Below are 19,623 nucleotides of genomic sequence, written 5' to 3'. Positions count from 1 at the left end.
GAAATGAAACGTGTCCCTAAAAATACCATCTGTCAGTGAAATCAGCTACTTGCTCCTATAGAGAGGAGGTGCTGAGAGCAGGTGCTCAAAAAAAATTGCAGATTAGACAACTTTATATTCAGAAAAGTGTTTTTCCTTTAAAGAAACTCAGTTTCAAAGTTTATTACCTCATCAGTCAGACAATATTCCTAATACCTTTAACAACCAAATTTTCTTGGAAAAAATAAAGGACAAATCTAAAAAGGGGCCAAATCTGAAAAACATCTATAAGGATGGACAGATGGATGGATGTGTGTTGTATCTGTTTGTGTGTGTGTGTGTAGAGTATATATATATTGTATGTTTATAACTTTGTTTTACAAAGAAAAATTCAAGAACAAAATCAAGAACAATTTTATAAAAACACATATTCTAATAAAATAATTAAAATCAAACATAAGTGTAAATTTATCTTTAAAAGGTATTCCCATATTCATAGGAATGTGAAAGATTGTGCATTAAGAGGTACCGTTTATACAATAAAAGTTAAATGATTAAAATAAAGAACAAAAGTGAGTTTTTGAAAAATAAATAAGTCTAAAGGATAGTTTTCTGAGATAGGGAACTGTCCTTTATAACAACAGACATATGGTCACTCTACTTCCACCCTTGTAAGATCCTGGAGTAGGAAACTGAGTACATCCCAGTTGGTCACCCAAGGATGCCTGAATATATGGCTGCAACCTGAAACTCTTTCATTGCAATAGCACTGCGTGCCAATGATTCCTTGTTCAATACCTGGCAGCTCTGACTAAGAATATCAGTAGCAACTGATGTGAAAAGGCTGTCCCGGTGACCTTGGACAGCTACAGCCAATTGAAACAGGCAATCATGGGCTATAAATCCTATCTAGTGTAAATCAGCTTCCTAACATCCCTTTAAGCTTCTGCTTCTTCTTCCCCCAAAGGAAATGCTACTTAGGAACGGTTTGGATTCTGTTACCAAAAGGTGCTTCAGAGTACACAGGGGGATAAATGCAGCATCTCTCTGCAACTCTCTGTAGAAAGGGGGTCCAGACTTTTTTTCAAGCTAAAGAATCTGTGGTTAAATAAAAAGAATGTTTTGGAGCCTCTGATCAAGAGGCAAATTCCTAGAAATGGAAAACAGACAATAAAACAAAACTGGTGCTTCTTGCAATTTATTTATGCTCCTCCATTTATGATCAGTATCAAGTGTTAGAGGTAAACTGCAAAATTAACATTATAGTAAATGTATTAGCCTCATTACTATAATGCATTTACTATAAAATGTAAATGCAAACATTCCATTTTAAATTCAAGATTAACGCTTGATTTTCACAATAATTTGGGAGGTTAATGTTTTAGTCAAATCAATGTTCAGTGACGGGGAAAGGATTGCTTTTCCCTAGAAAAATTGCTATGTATGCTTTTCACTTCATTTGACTGAATATTCTCTCACACACTCTCTCCATCTCCCTCACCGTTAGGTTTATTATGGAATCCCATCAAATTCTTGCAGAACCCTAAAATTCCATACAGCACAAGTTGAAGAACCTCCCCCCCCCTCTAAAACAGCTTGGCCTGCTTTAAATCTCTTGGGAAAGCAACAACTGTGTTCCAAGGAACTGTCCAGAGTTCTGCAGAAAACCTCTTTCCCTTCCAGCAGACAGCAGTGGTAAGGGCAACTGTGCTGACCATTATTACTTCCATCATGGTGTACAGTATTAGTTAAAATGCCTCTAGATATGGCAGATACCAACTCCATGAATTCTCCAGTTATACTGGAATATAAGAATTCCCAACTGCTTTGACTGGGAGAAAATTCTAGAGATTTTATTTTGACAGATGTAAAAAATACCAGGCGCAGGTTATATCATAGGAGTGTAGATTGGAAAGATGCTTAATGATAATTTATTTTAGCTCTTCTTAGTGTAGGACCTGCTAGAGCAGGGGTCAACCCCTGGGCCGTGGCCCATTACTGGGCCATGCCCCTATTGGAACCAGGCCATACGAGTGGCTGGCCAGTGCACACGCACACATGCATAGCTTGACTTGCATAAGCGGCGGCCCAGTGTGCATGCACACACAGCTCAACTTGTGCAAGTGGGGGCCTGGCACACAGACATGCATGTGCAGTTCGGCTTGTGCAAGCAGTGAGCCAGTTCCCCTCTCTTGTCCCACTGGGCTGCCAAGCCGTAAAGAAAGGGGACCACTGTGCTAGAGCATCTCTGACAAATGAAGAATTCCAGTGAAGAAGAACACACCATTTAATTTTTTAAAAATTTAGTGCATAGCATAAATATCCAAGGATGTTTATACTGCTTTTACACAGAGTAGTTCTGGTAGTTTAAGATTGCTAGTTCATTTTATTTACTCATGAGCACTATCCACAGTACATCACAGGAGGTGAACTAGCTTGCACTAGCTGGCTAAAAGTATTCGGGGGCTGTTGGATCTTCTGTCTTTCTTCTCCTGACCTTGCCTTACATCCAGGCAGGTCTGGCGACAGCTGCCACTTCTCCACTGAACATTGCTGCTTTTCCCATCAAAGTGGTACCTATTTATTTACTTACATTCTCACATGCTCACACTTCATGTGACGGTCTATTTCAAGGTTCCTCCTGACGTCTTGTCTGAATCCCTTTCCTTTAATGTTAATTTACTGGTTCCAGTCCTGTCCTTTAGGTCAAAAAAAAGTATAAGTCTTCTTCTTCCTCCATGGCACAGTTCTTAAAATACTTGAATACTATTGGCATATCTTCCCTCAGTTACCTCCTCTAGGATGGATCTTTAACAGTTTGTCATTGGATAATAGCTTGAACACTCATTATCTTCACAGCCCTCCTTTGAACTTGCTCCAACTTATTACTGTGATGTGAATTTAACAAAATTGTCTTATTGCCTATTACCTGCCAATAGAGGGGCCATGGTGGCTCACATGGTAAGATGCTGGGCCTGTGCACTGCTGAGGCCAGCAGCTCGGCGGTTCGATTCCCATGATCGAATAAACCATGGAAGGGGCAAGAAAGGAGCCTCCCCCAATTGCCTAACGGCATTCAGGAGTCCTGCAGGTAAAGACAACACCGCCCGAAAAAATTCCTTTCACAGAGGCAGCCAGCAACCTCAGTGGTCCCTGGCTAACACGTGCCAGTTTCAGATCCAATGTAGACACATTCACAATAGTTCTCAAGCCCAGTTATGGAACTTTTCAGAAGGCTATGAAATCCTTCAGTATAAGCAATAAATCATCACCTGAAACAACACATACCCCAAAATAGTCTTGCCAGGTAGCATCTAAATCCCAACTCCCAGCAGCATCTGCTTCCATAGCCTTTCACAGTTGGTTAAATAAGCTCAACATATGATCAGGAGGAAATCCTGTTATCCAAAGAATTTGGAGATATATCTAGTCCAGTGATTTTTCCAACATATAAAAGGCTCACTCTTTCTAGTAAAATTGTTTTTCCAGATCCTCCTCAAACAATGTTAACATTGAGCATGGATTCTGATGGCATCAAACAGAAGCTAAATTGGAAGCATTCGTTTAAGTATTGCCAGCATTTTCCACCCTTGTGATTATGCATTATTCAATTTCAACTAAATAAGGAATGAAAGCTTTTTAAAATAATTTGTTCAAATATCAGTGAATGTAAAAAAGTGCTTTTGTCTAGCTCTACTTTCTCCAGTTTTTATTAATATTAACATATTTTGGAGGTGTATTTTTTGTTTTGTTTTTCTCCATGCCGTCTCATAACTTCACATTTATATTACCTTTTTTTCTTCTTTTAATAAATTGCTAGAATTTAAAAGAACTCTTTTGTGTTCCAAAGCATGAGTTCCTGAACCATTATTAAGACAAGAATGAAGAAAATACAAAGTGAAATTACAATATTTTACTTCATACTTTTGTGCTTTCAAATAATTTTGAGAGTTTTTCTCACTGGATTCCCTCAGACTGATAACAAAACAAGCTATTTGAGAGCTTTTAGAATAACCTTCTTTGCAAGATGTTAAGAAACTTGAAATATGTAATGAAGATCCAGTTAGTGAACTAAGGTCCAGTAAAAATGTAATGTAATGTAATGTAATTATACATTGACATTCATATTCATTCACAATATCAGGAAGTCTGAAAAATTATTTTAATTGAATCATCAGTTAGTGGCAGGAGAGCAAACCTTTTTTAAAAAAACGCATAGTTTTGTAGCTCAGAAAAATATTATCTGTTCTAATATTAATCATTAATTCCTTGAATGTTATTTTTAATTATTGTTGCTTGACTCATAGGTGCATTGTATATATCATATTTGCACTGCACAAACGTACTGCTCATTTTAAGTCATTGTCAGATCTGAGTCATGGCCAAAAAAAGAAGATAGATCAGAATAAAAACAGTTCATATCATATGACTATTTGTGCAAACATGCCTATTCAAGATGAAATGTACCATAGTTGACTCAATTAATTTAATTTTCTGGATTCACATAAAATGCCAAATCATTTGGCCTGGGTGCATTAAGCTAAAACATAGTTAACTAGTTTATGGCTTAATATGGTAGGGGAACATATCCATTGATTGGTTTTTTAGTTTTTAATTGGTATCTTAGCAGATGTCACTACTTGGCCAACTTGGTCTGTGCTTTGAAGCTACACAGAGTCAGGACTTCTTAGTGCTTGGATGGGAGATCACCAGAAAATTCTGGGGTTTTTTTTTGTTTTGTTTTTTAATTTGATTTATATGCTGCCCTTCTCCGGAGACTCAGGGCGGCTTACAATGCGTTAAGCAATAGCCTTCATACTTTTGTATATTTATACAAAGTCAGCTTATTGCCCCCACAAACTGGGTCCTCATTTAACCTGCCTTAGAAAGGATGGAAGGCTGAGTCAACCTTGAGCCTGGTATAATTCGAACCTGCAGAAATTGCAGGCAGCTGTGTTAATAACAGGGTGCATTAAACCACTGTACTACCAAGGCTCCAAGCTTACTACCAAGGGTTGTAAGCTGGACTGACAAATAAATATCCATACACTCTAGAATATTGCAAAGTCAGATGACTTATATTGTTGCCAAGAACCTGACAAAGACAGCTGAGCCCAACTCAAAGGCAATTTTACAGGGCTACCAGATTTGGACTACAAAACTCCAGACAACCACTAGATAGGCAACACAGAAATAAAGAAAATCTTTTTGTTGTCGTTTCATGATCATCCAGGTTGTTGCAGACTAGATCTTGAGCTTTTAGTGAAAGGACAACAAATGAAAATTAATTTATTGAATCAGTTTCAGTATGTGATTCTGGCTGGTGGGCAATAACAAAATAAAAATAAAAATCACAACAAATGCAAAAATTAAAATACATAGCAGTCGAGGAAGTATTACAGCCCAATCACTAACATATCCAAGAGATAGGTCTCTTCACGTATTTAGAACTCCAGGGCTGGCTATAGAACCAGCTTTTTAAGGCTGCGTAAAAGGCTAACAGGGCTTGGCCCATCCTGATCATCAGAGAGAGAATATCCCAACAATGGACCAGCAGAAAAGGCATGCCTTCCACCATATATATTGGCATTCCTTAATCGATGGGCCAGGTTTGGATGGGTAGAAACCAGTGGTGGGTTGCTGCCGGTTCGGGCGAGCTGGTAGTGGTGATGATGTGATGTCAGCGAACCGGTTCTCTATAACTGTGAGCTGGGCCCTCCCGCCCTCCCCCGTGTTATACCTACCTTTATTTATCATTTTTTAGCCCAGCTGATAGGTGCAGCAGAGTGGATTGCTGCACCTCAGCTGGGCAGAAATCTAATGTGCAAGTTCAGCCCGCCTGTGAGCGAATTTGCGCAATTGTACGCAAAGGGCATGCACGAAGAGAACCGGTGGTAACACAGGTTGGAACCCACCACTGGTCAAAACAACCAACATCTGACTGGATTGGATGGGTAGAAACAACCAGACTGAGACAATCCCTCAAGTAACCCAATCCAAAGCCATGAAGGGCTCTAAGAAGTCTAACCAACACCTTGAATTGCAGTCATAAGCACAATGGCCACCAATCCAGCTCATGAAGTAGTGATGTTATATGTGCCAGGTATCCAACACCTACATGGTAATAGGCCAGTCCCATGTAGAGCGAATTGCAGTAGTCTAGACAGGAGGTCACAAGGTCACATGAGTGATACTGAGCAGAGCCTCCTAATCCAGGATTGACCACAACTGATGCACAACCTGAAATTGTATAAAGACCCTCCTAACCATGGCTACCATTTGCTCTTCAAGCAGGAGCCCAGATTGTGCACTGACACCATCATCATCTAGATCAGTGTTTCTCAACCTTGGTCACCTGAAGATGCATGGACTTCAACTCCCAGAATTCTCCAGCCAGCAGAGCCCACGCATCTTCAGGTGGCCAAGGTTGAGAAACACTGATCTAGATAATAGGATGTCATCCTATTTTGTCTTGCATAAATAAATGCAGCTTTTATTCATGGGTTTCATTTGGTGGTCTACCACAAACTCATGATTCATCGAACTCTTAAGAAGAGAGTGTATCCTAGTAGGATCCTAGTAGGAGAGAAATTCAACAGCAAACTCAATGAGTTTTGTACACAGTATGACTAGATGTAAGAGAAGACAGGGCAATGTCCGTTTCCTAATTGTGTAGGTAAGAACATTTTAGCTGATACCACCAGTAGAACAACCAATTATTAAAAATGTATGACCTCTAGCCTTTTATGCATCTAGCCATACTGAATATAAATTAATTATATAAAAGAAATTAATTTAAAATTAATTAAAATTAAGGAAAAGTTGCATGAAAAAGTTTGTAATGAGAATCATTTTTTAAAAAAATGACATTAAGATTATCCGGATGTGCAGGGAAACTTGCCGAGAGACTGTGCTAATGAGATTAACCAAAAAACACAATCCAAAAATGTATTGTTTTGGGATTGTGCTTTACCTCTCTTAAGAAATATAAAGATACATTGCTGCTTTATAAATGTATATTTTAAAGGTTACAATATGATCTTTATATAGTATAAGTACCACCAAAAGCACTACAGTAATCATTACATTAATTCATTGAATTAATTCTTGACCATTTGTCTTTTGAAAACATCATTTTCAGAATTGATTTTTATCTTACACGTTTATTATTGCAAATATAATAACATCTAATATCAAATATATGAGATAGTTAGAAATATCTTCTGGCTATTCTGTGGATTTACTCGTTCATATATTTATATTCCATTCTGGGGTCCTAAAAATCATTCCTGTCGCATCTCACATAATAAACCGAATCAAAAACAAGTCAAATGCAACAAAACTGAAAACTAAATACAGTATACAGTACAATCTAGTCTTTGGGGGCCTCTGAAGATGTTGCATTTCAACTCACATAACTACCAGCTAATAAGTCCAAGACCACTTAGGCTAAGAACTGGGTGCATTAATACCCTATACATCTGGAGAATTATTGATTGGGGAAAGCTGGCATGATCTACCTGTACACAAAAGAATGCTGCATGGGGCTAGCAATTGAGCCTTCAACTCAGTGGTGAAATCCAATTTTTTTTTACTACCGGTTCTGAGGGCGTGGCTTAGTGGGCGTGGTGTGGCTTGGTGGGCATGGCAGGGGAAGAATACTGCAAAAATCTCCATTCCCACCCCACTCTGGGGCCAGCCAGAGGTGGTATTTGCCAGTTCTCTGAACTACTCAAAATTTCTGCTACCGATTCTCCGAACTACTCAAAATTTCCACTACCGGTTCTCCAGAACCTGTCAGTACCTGCTGGATTTCACCTCTGCTTCAACTGATGGAATGGTACATCAAAATCCAGAGATGAAAACTGCTAGTAGCTGAGAACTGAAGTGCCTAACTATTTGCCTGCCTGTCTTCATTACTTATCCCATTTCTCTTCTCTTTCTCCATACTTAAAATTGAACCTGGAGAAATATTACTCAGCTTAAACAAAAATGCATGTGCTATCCAAAACCCAATGCTTTTCTATCAGAAACAGCATTGCTGATATTATGTTATCTTTCCTTCTCTCATTCGTCCATAAATCACATTTATAGGTTCCCCAAGTCACAGCAATTCTGCAGGGCACGGATTGTAAGACGAAAGTGGGCTAGAGAGAAATTTTTCATTCTGAAAACTTCAGAAATCAGGTTCATCAAATAAGATTAAGTGAAAGTAGATTTGGGCAGCTGGCTGCAAGTGGTTTTTCGAATAACATATAACAAACTTACACAATTTATTGTTAGAGAAGATATCATTATGGTAATCACATTAAGTAGCACAGATAATTTGAAAAGGTGGGTTAAGCCAGTTCATCTACAGTTATTAATCATGGGGTAAGCAGTGCCTCTATATATTCAAAAGTTGAATGGCAGGAATCGAACATTGTGCAAATAAATCACACAGGACAACTCTTGCCTCTGTGTTCTCTTGTGGGTTTCCCAAAGGCATTTGGCTGGCCACTGATGGAAACAAAATGCTGAACTAAAAGGGTTCCTGATCTGATCTTGCATGGCTCTACACACACATACACACCCCACAGCTGATGTGCCTCCATACAGGAACTCTGAAATGCGGGGAGTCAGTACTCAGAAAAGATTTCTGTCTCTTAAGCTTCCTTGATTGTTCTTTAAGAAACTAAACAGTAAATGGATAGGGAAAAGACACCTAAGTATAGAGCTCTGGCAAAACCCCAAAGCTGGAATCTGTGCTTGGTAATATTAATGGAAATGATGAGGCTGTCTCTGGGGAGTAGATGCCATTTTCATTTACTGAGGGATCAGGAGTCATTATGCTTTCTTGGTTTTTTAAAAAGTCAATCTATGCTCCAGTATATGAATGTTAAGGCCCCATCAAAAATAATGATTGGATTTATTATTTTGAGGAGTACTTTGTACTGTGCCTTCTTAAATGTTTGTTTTGATGTTGCTTTCATTACTCTTTGTCCCTTTTATATGGGTAAGCTCCCTTGGGAGAGCTTTTCACCATAAATGTAGGCCAGAAATATTTTAAATAAATGAAAATGTCATCTCTTATTATTGGACTCTTTTGAAAAAATGCTTCCTGATTCTTCTTGGATCGTCAAGAATGTTAGAACTGAACTTCTATCTGGCAAGCGGCTGGTATGGATGCACTTTATAAAAACATGAAACCCAAAAATTACTTATTCTCCTCTCAATAGCTGTCAAAAAGAAATAGAAAGTATAACCATTAAAAGTAGTTATGTCAGAATCTGAATTATAATATTAATCTGGCATACTAACAAAAGGCTCCTAAATTCAACTACTTTGAAAAAACATCTGCTTTTCCCCCCAAAATATGATGACAATCTCAGATGTTTCTAAACAGTTTAGAAACATCTATGTTTCTAAATAGTTTTCAAATATATGTTTTCATTTTAAAGAATCCAAATATGGAAGTTAATTTATAAGACTGTCAACCCCAATAATACAGAAATAACCATATGTTGAAAAATGTAGGTGTTTGTTTGGCTCTGTGCAACAAAACAAAGGCATGAAAAGAAAAGATGCACCATTTCAAAGTATTATTAACTTTCCTCAGTATATAGATGATACAACCAATTGCAACAGAGAAGAGTCTCCCTGCAATTCACCATGAAGATTTTGGCATATTTTGGGTCCCCGAAAATGTACCTTTTCCCCCCGGCTGTGCAATCCTCCAATTCTCTGCCAGTTCTCCCTCACCAATTGATACACTCATTAAACCATCTTCCTGTCTGGCATAATCTTCCAACTCTGCTGCAGGTCTTGCCACAATAAGATAGAAGTGAACAGTATCTTAAAGCTCTTTATTTCTTACCTGGCTCTGTGCAGTTCTTTTTGTGTGACTCATTATGTGATGCCATCAATTTTCTATTCCTCCATAATTCTGACAGAACACTTTGGTTGACAACAGCCGACTCTTGTCCTGCACAAAGACAAGACACTTTGTAAGGGCAAAAAGGACTTTGGGTTATTCATATATATAATTCTTTCCATTAGAAAACCATAATTTGAGATTAAAATGGGAGCTGCCTCCCACTGAATCAAACCATTAATACATCTATCGGCGTGAATTCTCCACCATATTAGCTGGAAAGGAGTCTCTGATAATTTTTTTTGACACATATAAATTATATATGGACTGATGCATAAAAGAGAAAAATCCCAGACAAGAGAGGGGTGATAAGGAAGAAAGACAAGTGGTTACAGTATTGGCTACAGAAATCAGGATGTGCAATGGAGTTTTTTTTTGTGACCTCGTACTAATAGAATATAGAATATTCTTAATTGGCCAAATGTGATCAGACACACAAGGAATTTGTCTCTGGTGCATAAGCTCTCAGTATACACACATAAGATACAAAGTCCTTTCATAGAGTTGTGAAAAAGATATGGCCATTAATACTAATAATATGCAGAAAGTTCCATCCTGATCATGTGAGTGCTCAACATGTGAGTAATCATTTTAACTATGATGAGCAATAATGCAACATGTTAGACAAACATGGGACTATCTACGGCGGGACACACAGGCATAGAATCATAGAATCTCAGGATTAGATTCTATTCTAACCTCCTGCTCAGGGCAGGAATCCAACAGACAAATGGCTGTTCAACCTTTGATTGAAAACCTCAGTGATGAGCTGTTCCACTGCTCAACAGCTTTCACAGACAGGAGATTCCTCCTTATTTAGAGTTTTTATCTTTTTCTGTAAGGCTTCCACACCTATTGGCTCTTGTCCTACATTCAGGCACATCCTACCTTCAGGCACTAAGAAGAATAAGTTCACACCCTTCTTCTGGGAACATAGTCCATGTTTTGGAAGGATACAGCTTCCAAAGACTTCGCCATCTTTGTTGCTACTCTTTGTATTCTTTCTGGTTCTTCAGCTTTCTTTTTGTATTATAGCAACCAAACCCGGATACAACACAGGCAGTCCTCATTTATTGATAGTAATCGAGACTAGGAACTTCATCACTATGCGATGTGGTCATAAGGCATGATGTCATTTGATCACGCTGACTTATAACACCAGTTGTGTGAGTGCCATTTGTGATCTCCTGTCACTTTCCCCATTGATTTTGCTTGTCAGAAGGCAGCAGCGATGGTTGCAAAGGGCAATCACATGACCATGGAGCCCTTCAATGCCATCATTGCAAGTTGGTCACTCAGCGGCCAAATCATGATCATATGACAATGGAGATCCTGCAACAGCCACAAATATGAGGAGTCATCATAAATAAACCCGGGCCACAATTTTGAATGAGTGACCATTAAGCAAGGACTAGATTACCTGTATTGCAGGTATGGACTGACTAGTATAGGGTAAAACCATCTCATGCTTAATCTGTAGTCTAAAGTTCCAGCTCCCTCTTTGAATACTATTATTAAAACAGGTACTACGTACCTTGTACCTGTGCATCTGATTTTTCCTACCTAAATGCAGAACCTCACATTTCTCAACATCACAGTTTTTTGGATGATGTTCAAGACTATTGAGATCCTTTTGAACCTTGAGCCTTCTTCTAAAGGAACAGCAATCCCCCCTTTGTGTCATCTGCAAATTTGTTGAGCATCCTTCTATTCCCTCATCTAAAACATTTACTGTATACAAATATTGAAGAGCCCTTAATACCATTCCCAAAAAATCAGATATATAGTCCTCAATGACAGTGCCCAGGACAAACAAATTGGCAGAAAATAAGAACAATAACAACAAAAATAAAAGAATTTAAGAAATGGGAGGAAAATTAACATTTGCTTCATTATTCTGCTTCAGTTCAACAGCCAGGCCATACAGAAGTAATAAAACAATCTACACAAGACTTGTATTGTTCTCAGTTAATAGATGGTTACATCAAGAATTTCTTTCAAGTGTACTATGCAGAGACAATTTCAAATAAGCCTTTATTCTAAAGATGCCCAGTAGGAACCTGCCATTTAAATTCTCATAGAAATGCTAGCTTTAGAAACAGAGTAATATAGGCCCCCTGGGCTCATTCATACAGGTCAGGCTTAGAAAATAAAATGGGGAAAGTTCATGAGGTGGGCTTAATACCTTGTAACTTGGCAAGCTTACAGTTATATAACTGAAAAAGCAAAAGATAAAAAATACCTGTAATGCAATGCATTTATCATGGAATCAGATACAGTATTAGAATCCATATCATTAGAGATTTTGTAGGGGTTAACTATATTTTTATTTCCATGACCTAAAACATTGTATAGAAATGCAAACGTTGCAAGGATTTTATTAGATATATGAGTAGAGGATTAGATTTTTCCCTACACACTGCTGTTCATCATCTGTCCAGTAACCTCTAAAACAATTTGTAAAGCTTGCTTCTCTACAGGTATTTCCCCATGGCCTGTAAAGAGTTGGTTGGAATGAGCCACTAGGAACCATTGGCTTATGAACATGGAGAACTATGCATATGTATCCACATTAAATAAGACCGACAGGGCACTCATTCAAAGTTGGAACAAAAATACTGACTTTTTTTTTAAAGGTGGTGATAGAATATCTGTATGTTGTTTCTTACACACTAATTTAGAATCAGTGCTGAATTCAAAAAATTCTCTAAAAAGGATTTTATGCTTTAATATTTGAGGCATGCTGGATGCTTATATAGTTTTGATCAGCTTTCTCCAGGATCCCCTACTAGGAACAATTCATATCTTCGTACCTTGAATTACTATACTATTCTATACAGGTAGTCCTCGATTTACAACAGTTCATTTAGTGACTGTTCGAAGTTACAACGGCACTGAAAAAAGGTGACTTAGGTCCATTTTTCAGTTACGACCTCTGCCACATCCCCATAATATTAATTCAGATGCTTGGTAGTCGGTTCATATTTACGACTATTGCTGTGTCCCAAGGTCGTGCGATTCCCTTCTCACAAGCAAAGTCAATGGGGAAGCCAGATTCACTTAACCACCCAGTTACAAACTTATCAATGGCAGTGCACTTAACAACTGCATCAAGGAAAGTCGTAAAATGGGGCAAAACTTGCCTAACAATTTTTTTATTTTTTTTTAATTTGATTTATATGCCGCCCTTCTCCGGAGACTCAGGGCGGCTTACAATGTGCTCAGCAATAGCCTTCATCCTTTTGTATATTTATACAAAGTCAGCTTATTGCCCCCACAACTGGGTCCTCAATTTACCTACCTTAGAAAGGATGGAAGGCTGAGTCAACCTTGAGCCTTGGCGAGATTCGAACTTGCAGTAATTGCAGGCAGCTGGTCTTAATAACCAGCTTAATAACAGGGTGCCTTAGACCACTATACTACCAAGGCTCATGACATTTGCTGGCCAAGTGAGCGACCTCAACTACTGATAGCCTCATCTTGTGTGCTGGGAAAGCACAATCTCTGGTGACCTAGTCAGTTGGGAGCAACCATTTTCTAAATTCTCCCAGGATCTGGCCAAGGGGGTTGAGTGACTGCCATTTCTTTTTTTGTTTTTTTGAATCAGAGCAATTTTTAAAGATCCACAGTGGTCTGGTGCATAGAGAGCCAAAGAGAGACCATTGAGAAGCATTAGGGGCAAATAAAACAGGTGTTAAGTCCAGAAAGGTAGGAGAGCATTATAAAATGACTCAGACTAGCTCCCCCTTCTTGCCTTCCAGTCTCCTTGGTATAAGAGGGAAGGGAGGGAAGATACAAGCAGGCTTACAAGATTCTTTACTATATAGTAGCTTAACTCAGTATAGTTCTAGTCTTCTGGTAGAGTCTATTTTTTTGATGTGGACCATCTTCAAGGACTGACAGGTTATTTTTTTCTAGTCCAAAATTGGTGAGACATGGTCAACCCCAATTATTTTATTCTGTTGTTTTACCCATGCATGCTGTGGAACAGTAAAAAATAAGGCAACGACAGATATCTAATTCCTAGAAAAGTCTCCTTTTCATAGATCTATCTAGGATTTGGACTCAGATGGGGCAGAGCTAAGATCGTGGGTTGTGGGAACAAGGCCAGTATGGCTTTTTAAAAATGTTCTTCTTTACTCTTAACAACTTCTTCATACAGTATGTGAGAGAGTAGAAATATGTCCCTAAGAATGAAATTAAAAACTGATTACTAAAATATCAGGAGACAGGTATAGAATCCCAGCATCTATCAAACAAAAAAGAAAAAAGAAGGAAGGAAGGACGGAAAGAGAGAAGGAAGGAAGGAAAGAGGGAAGGAAGGAAGGAAGGAAGGAAGGAAGGAAGGAAGGAAGGAAGGAAAGTTCTCACAAATATTAATAAAGTTCACAATAGGTGAATCTAAATTCTGTAATGCAGTCTTATTTCTATTTAAGTCCTCCACTTTTCTTTATATGGAAAAAGTTTCAGCGTCAATATTTCTTAAATCCAGTGAAAATAACCAAGTAACCAAATAATGATGGGATGGTCAACTTCATTGAAACTCGAGATTGTTCTTTGTCTTTGTGCCTTAACTAAACATATCCATTTTATTTATTTATTTATTTAATATAACTTATATGCTGCCCTATCTCCATAGGACTCAGGGCGGCTCACAACAATTAAAACAAACCAATAAAAACATAAAATACATACATAAACAAATATTAAAACCCATTAAAATAATCGAAACCCCCCTCAGTCCAGGCTAGGCGCCGCGAACAGCCATGTTTTTAATTCGCGGCGGAAGGTGCGGAGCTCAGGAGCCAGCTGGAGCCCCAGGGGGAGTTGATTCCAAAAGGTGGCCGCACCCACAGAGAAAGCTCTACCCCTGGGGGCCGCCAGCCAACATTGTCTAGTTGACGGTACCCAGAGCAGGCCCTCCCTGTGGGAACGCACCAGGCGATGGGAAGCTGTTGCTGGTTGCAGATGGTCCGCCAAGTATCCTGGGCCTAAGCCATGTAGAGCTTTATAGGTCATTACCAGCACCTTGAATCTCACCCGGAGGGCAACCAGCAACCAATGCAAGCTGCGCAGGAGAGGTGTTACATGGGAGTATCGGGATTCTCCCATCACAACCCACGCGGCTGCATTCTGTACCAGCTGAAGCCTCCGAGTGGTCCTCAAGGGCAGCCCCATGTAGAGAGCATTACAGTAGTCAATATGGGAGGTGACTAGCTCATGAGTAACTGTGCATAGGGCATCTCGGTCCAAATAGGGGCGCAACTGGCACACCAGACGAATCTGGGCATATGCCCCCCGGTCACAGTTGTTATATGATCTTGTAGACTCAACCGCGAATCCAGAAGGACACCCAAGTTGCATGCCCTGTCTACAGGGGGTAAGACTTCACCCCCTATAGCCAACGATGGAACCTCTCCGTTGGACCGAGATGCCAGTATCCACAGCCACTCAATCTTGGCAGGGTTGAGCCGAAGCCTGTTCCTCCCCATCCAGATCTGCACCGCTTCCAGGCACTGGGACATTACATCGAGGGCATCACTGGCTTGGTTCGGGGTGGATATAAAAAGCTGAGTATCATCAGCATACTGATGGTACTTCACCCCGAAACCACGGATGATCTCCCCCAGCAGTTTCATATAAATGTTGAACAGAAGGGGCAAGAGAATTGACCCCTGGGGCACCCCACAAGTAAGGGGCCTCATGGTCGATCTCTGCCCCCCTGCCAACACCGTTTGCATCCACCCCGAGAGGTAGGAGGAGAACCACCGTAAAACGGTGCCTCCCACTCCCAACCCCTTGAGGTGCCACAGCAAGATACCATGGTCGATGGTATCAAAAGCCGCCGAAAGATCCAACCGAACCAGAACAGAGGAATAACCTCTTTCCCGAACCCTCCAGAGATCATCCACCAGCGCGACCAATGCCGTCTCCGTGCTGTACCCGGGCCTGAAACCCGATTGGTATGGATCGAGGTCCTTTAACAATTATTTATGTTCCAGGTTCCTTCAATTAAACAATGTCATCTAGCAGCACCTACTCTCTGGAATGGGATTCTTCTAAGATCTGGATAGCTCCCACTCTGTTGTTGTTTAGAAGAGCATGATGACTTGACTCTTCAGCCAGGTCTTTGGCAAGGGACAGGGACCCACCTTTTCTCTTTCTTTTAGCCTTTTATTGATTGTTGTGTTGCTGGGATTCGGGCAGCATACACATTTAATAAATTATTATTTATACAACAATGGGAAATCACAGCTTCCAGTTCTTTAACTGGTGTTGAACTGGTGTTGGAACTGCCAAAAAAAGCCAACACAATCCTAGGCTCCATTAACAGAGGAATAGAATCAAGATCATGTGAAGTGTTAATACTGCTTTATAATGCCTAGGTAAGACCACAGTTGAAATACTGCCTCTAGTTTTGGTCGCCATAATGTAGAAAAGATGTTGAGACTCTAGAAAAGTGCGGAGAAGAGCAACAAAGATGATTAGTGGACTGGAGGCTAAAACATATAAAGAACGGTTGCTGGAATTGGATATGTCTAGTTTAATGAAAAGAAGAATTGGGATGACATGATAGCAGTGTTCCAATATCTCACGGGCTGCCACAAAGGACAGGGGGTCAACCTATTCTCCAAAGCACCTGAGGGTAGGACAAGAAGCAATGGATGGAAGTTAATCAAGGCGAGAACCAACCTAGAATTAAGGAGAAATTTCCTGACAGTTAGAATAGTTAATCAATGGAAGAACTTGTCTCCAGAAGCTGTGGATGTTCCAACACTGGAAGTTTTTAAGAAGAGATTGGGCAACCATTCGTCTGAAATGGTATAGGATTTCTTGCCTGAACAGGGGGTTGTGCTAGAAGACCTCCAAGGTCCCTTCCAACTCTGTTATTATATTCTGTTCTGTTAAATCTGTCACATACGTTCATCCCAAGAACCTAGGATGTTGTAATGTATTAGCAGAGTATATGTGCAGTTTCTAACAGTGTGGCTTTTGTAATTGACAGATGGAAATTTGGCTAATGTAGATTGTCTAAATGCCATCCAAGAGCTTTTGGAATGGCACCCAGTGGGCTGATATTAACTATTAATAATATTATTATTTATGTGAGGCCACACTCCAGTGCAATATAGCACGGAAGATCTTTTCCGGATAACCTGGAAAAATTTCTAGGCACTACCAACATGCTGTTCATTTTCTTCAGTCTTACTTCTCTAGCAAAGATCTGGTATGAAGAGAAGCAGTGTGGCATTTAAGTTATACCACTGAGAACTGAGTAGTGAGTGATGCTTTCCAAAGAGAACTGGATTCATGGAATCAGTTGATCCACTTAATTTCCTTGTGAAAGGACTTTGGGGTTCTTGTTTGATCACGTGCCTAAGAGATGAGAATGTTGCATTATTTTTAGTTCACCCTTGTATAACATAAGCCAACACATCTTTACTGGGAAGACAGTTTTACTAGGTTTGACCGAGCATATTCCCTGGGATTGCAGCCTCAGCCTGCTCTGAATGACAGAAACCACAAAAAGTAGTTTATATTATTCAGTGACTACCTATATCACATTTTTTCCTAAGGCGGCTTTTGATGCTGTATTTTTTCCCCTCACCTATTATTAGTGAAATGATAATGGGAACCCTGGCTAGCCCAAGATAAGAAAAACTGTTAGTCTCAGCTGCACAGGTAATTCCTTTAATAGCCACCTGGCAGCATAACAGTTGAGCAAAGTGGTGTTTCCTACTTCTTATTAGAGTGAAACCACTGTACCTGCCAATTCTCTTAAAAAAAAAAAAGTCATTCCATTTGGTGTGTCCTCTTAACAGCCTCTTTTAATTTAGAAGGTTGGCCATAGTGCAGGGATATAATAACATATCCTTTAGAACATGACAGATCATCCTAGCTTCTCATCTTGTAAACCCTCATCAAACTCCATAGAAGAGACATCAAAAGTCCATAGCTGATCATTTCTAAACATTGAATGGCAACCTTACTTTCAACCTGCCCATTTTGGAACATATACAAAGTGAGCAGCCTAAAAGAAACATAAAACACTGTTGGGAGTGGTGCAATTTCTGTTCACCACCTTTATGTAACTCAGTTGGCAAGGGACTCTCCTAAAGGCGTGGATGGAGTGCATTAAATACAATCATCATCGTTTTCCAGAAAACATCTCTCCCATTGGGAGCTCACTGTTGGCTTTTTTGTACAATGTATCAAGACATGGGACAGTCACCAAATAGCTACCTGCAATAGCATACAATGTTATACCACAGATACTTCTTTTCCTCTGCTCTTCCTCTAATTTCGTAATCATTATTAATTCAATTCATTATTATGCAATCATGAAAATCACTTCTAACCCATACCACTTGGAAAAATGTGAATTCCATTACTAAGTATCTCCAGTTTTGATTCTCAGATTCACTTTGGTTTAGACATTGCATGTGTAAGTCACATGAACAATTCTAAAATGAATACATATTAATAGGTTTTTGTTTCTAGGAAAGAAAAATACACAAATCTTCTTGGTATTACTACTTGTTAAAACAAGTTCTGCGGTATCTGCTTAACAATAATGAATCCCTTATGTATTGGTTCCCCTTGAGATCAAATGACCCTCCCCCTCCCCAGTTCTTGCCTAAAATATAATACACAACTCCGCACTGTAGATCAAGAAGTAGGACACATCCTTTCAATAAGTAATACTGTAACTCTGAAAATACATATTTAGGGAAATATCAGACACTTCAAAATAAATGGAAGGATCCTAAGGACCGGCTAGAACACTGCTACTGTATTGACAACAGTTCAAGCACCAAAATAAAACAAAACCATAAGGAAGCACTAATATAATTCATAATTTATGAAACTGCTGTGGGTCACTTGCACATTATTCAAATGGATTACACAAACGTATCTGGCATGGCCACTATTATGAGGGCTCCACTGAACTTTCACGGGCCACAACAGGTGAAACCTCTTGCTCGTATGTTTTCCAGAGAGTGCCTCACTGAACAGGAACAAGGAAACAGGCCATTAGATGCAGGTCTCACATCCTGATGCACTGCAATTCAGGCACCAAGAACCATTCCCTGCTGAATGAAATGACACAAAATCACTGTTACCTGGGCAGATTGGCAAGGATGACATACAAGAGGCAGAGATGCCCTATTTATGCCAGGTTAGCCGTTTCTCCCAGCTTCCCTCTTCCACAGCCATGGGAATATGCGTGCAATCCACCTGCATATCTTGTAGGTCACTGCACGCAAACACGCAAACACGCAAACACACAACACACAAGACAACACAACACACACACACAGGGGGCCACCCGCCCACCTACCTAGCTTGGCCATGCACCAAACAAAAAAGAGGATCCCGCAGACGAAGCCCAGCTGTTGCAGCAGCATCTCCCGCCTCTTGCGAACTTTCCTCAGTTTGGCGAGCGGCGGCTTCGAAGGGACGCTCGGCGGCGGGACCTCCAGCCCCATGGCGAGCCGGGACGGCTGAGGACGCTCTTGCAGGGGGGCGGGGGGGGCTGCGGGAAGGCGAGAAGGAGGCGAGGCGGGTCCTCGCGACTTGGCCGGAGGGGCTCACTCGAAGGGGATCCCCGCGGAGGGTTTCATAACCACGGCCAAGGACGACGCGCACCTCCGAGAAAGGGAGGGAATCCCGCGAGAGGGGACCGGCAGCCGCGGCCAAAGCCTCCCCTGGCGGCGGGGGCGACTTTC

At 40.1% G+C, this 19,623-nt stretch overlaps 1 protein-coding gene across 1 annotated transcript in view; it reads right to left on the bottom strand.

The window, feature by feature from the left end:
• Window positions 1-19,383, bottom strand: part of SLC24A4 (solute carrier family 24 member 4) — a 109,048-nt gene extending 89,665 nt beyond the window's left edge. The window contains exons 1-2 of the mRNA XM_070931508.1: window positions 19,236-19,383; window positions 9,836-9,943 (exon numbers count right to left, since the gene is read on the bottom strand). Of these exons, the coding sequence (XP_070787609.1) occupies window positions 9,836-9,943; window positions 19,236-19,383 (256 nt within the window). The remainder of the gene's footprint in view (window positions 1-9,835; window positions 9,944-19,235) is intronic.
• Window positions 19,384-19,623: the final 240 nt, after the last annotated feature.

Source organism: Pituophis catenifer, unplaced genomic scaffold, assembly GCF_029215685.1.
Source record: "Pituophis catenifer annectens isolate HBS135680 unplaced genomic scaffold, rPitCat1.0.hap2 SCAF_1, whole genome shotgun sequence".
In the NCBI taxonomy this organism is placed as follows: domain Eukaryota; kingdom Metazoa; phylum Chordata; class Lepidosauria; order Squamata; family Colubridae; genus Pituophis; species Pituophis catenifer.
This window is presented reverse-complemented; position numbering and strand designations above follow the sequence as displayed.